Source organism: Eimeria maxima, genomic scaffold, assembly GCF_000499605.1.
Source record: "Eimeria maxima Weybridge genomic scaffold, Emw_scaff1812, whole genome shotgun sequence".
Classification (NCBI taxonomy): Eukaryota; Apicomplexa; class Conoidasida; order Eucoccidiorida; family Eimeriidae; genus Eimeria; species Eimeria maxima.
In genome coordinates, this window is record NW_013563600.1 from 3162 (window position 1) to 5059 (window position 1898).

The 1898-nt window shown below is 52.4% G+C and overlaps 1 protein-coding gene across 1 annotated transcript; it reads left to right on the forward strand.

Annotated features, from left to right (window-relative positions):
* Positions 1-64: 64 nt before the first annotated feature.
* Positions 65-1602, forward strand: EMWEY_00055690 (zinc knuckle domain-containing protein, putative; the record flags this gene model as incomplete). The annotated part of the gene is made up of 4 exons (XM_013477763.1): positions 65-208; positions 351-789; positions 1070-1153; positions 1328-1602. 4 exons carry the CDS (start codon positions 65-67, stop codon positions 1600-1602), a joined length of 942 nt encoding a protein of 313 aa, XP_013333217.1.
* Positions 1603-1898: the final 296 nt, after the last annotated feature.

Below are 1898 nucleotides of genomic sequence, written 5' to 3' on the forward strand. Positions count from 1 at the left end.
TTTTTTTTTTTTTTTTTTTTTTTCTTAGCGTTGTGCAATTTGCGGTGATATGGGTCACGTCACGATGGATTGTAAGCTGAGGAAAGCAGATGGTGGGGGGGCCCCTGGGGGGGCCCCAGGGGGCCCCCGTCCTCCCCCTCCTCCCCCTATGGGTGGACGTCACCCTCATGGGTATCGTGGAGGCCCCGATAACTATAAAATAGATATGGTAAGTATATAGGATTTATTCTTTGCTGCTGCTGCTGCTGCTGCTGCTGTTTTTGCTGCTTCTTAATTAACAATTATTTATTTATTTAGCTTGTTTATTTAATTTATTTAATTTATTTATTTTATTTATTTTTTCTTTATAGGAGTATCGTCGTATGATGGACGAACTAAGTGGAGAGAAATCGGGTTTGGGGGCCCTTGATGGTCCTCGTGCTAATGGGAATGGGGGCCCCTCTGGGGGCCCCGGGGGCCCCTATAGTAGCCCTGGTACAGGGACATCTCCAGGGTCTGGGCATAATACCCCACCACCAGGGATGTCTCCCTCGGGTCCTGAGGGCCCCGGGGGGGGACGTCCTCCTCCTCCCCCTATTGTCTTAACACCAGGGAGGATGGGGGGCCCCATGGGGGGCCCCATGGGATGCCCTCCACCACATATGATGCCAATGAATGGAGGGGGCCCCAGGGGGCCATGGGGTGGACCCGGGGGGCCCCCACAAGGTATGGGAGGAGATATGCATTGGCCTGGGGGCCCAATGCGCCCTCCCCCTATGGGTATGATGCCTGTAGGCCCATTCCCTCATGGTAAGACTGCAGCAACAGCAGCAACAGCAGCAGCAGCAGCAGCAACAGCAGCAGCAGCAGCAGCAGCAGTGGCAAGTTAGGAGAGGAGCAACACATTGTCTTTTTTATATAGTATTCTTGTATGTCTTTTTCTTTCTTTTTTCCTTTTGTATATTTTTGTTTCTTGCATGCGTTTGCATGCATGCAAAGCCCCAAGTGTATTAGTTGGAACAAAGGACCAATATGTTGCTGCTGCTGCTGCTGTTGCTGCTGTTGCTGCTGCTGCTGCTTCTGTTCTTAGGGGGTATGCCATGGCCTATGCAGCCAATGGGTAACTTTCCTCCTCCTCAGCAACCAATAGGAGACAGAGGAATGCCAATGATGGGTAAGATTATTTATTTATTTATTTATTTATTTATTTTATTATATATTTATATTTATTCTTCTGGTGTATAGGCACCCCTTTGCTGCTGTCTTCCTCCCTATTCCCTCCTCCCTTTTGCTTGTGATTGAACCAGTGCTGCTGCTGCTGCTGCTGCTGCTGTTGCTGTGTCTTCAGGTATGTGGGGAGGCCCTATGGGTGGGGCCCCCATGGGGCCCCCAATGGGGTATATGCCTGTCCCGCCTGGCGGACAATGGCCAGGTGCACCCCCTGCAGTAGGTGGGGCTCCTATGACGGGGGCCCCAAATGGGGGGCCCACCGCACAATCCCTACCACCTGTACAGGGGGGCCCCTCTCCTCCATCCGTACCTCCTCCCTCTGCTCCTTCTATGCCTCCCCCCCCTGTACCCGCGGGTAGTGCAGACCCTGATAGTATGGAGTGTGGTGACTAGAGGAGGGTATAATTAATTAGATATATTTAGGGGTATTTAGTAGGGGCCCCATGGGGGGGCCCCTATAGGCGGCCGTCCCCCCTAATAGAGGCCCCATTTATGGGCCTCTAGGTGCCATTTAAGAGGCATAGGAGGGCCCCTAGGGGGCCCCCTAATAGAGACCTTGTATATGGGCCTCTAGGTGCCAATAGAGGGCATAGGAGGGCCCCTAGGGGGCCCCCATGGGGCCCCATTGAGGGTTGTTTATTGCTGCAGTTATTTATTTGTCTTGGCGCTTGTTAAGGGCGTTAAGGTTT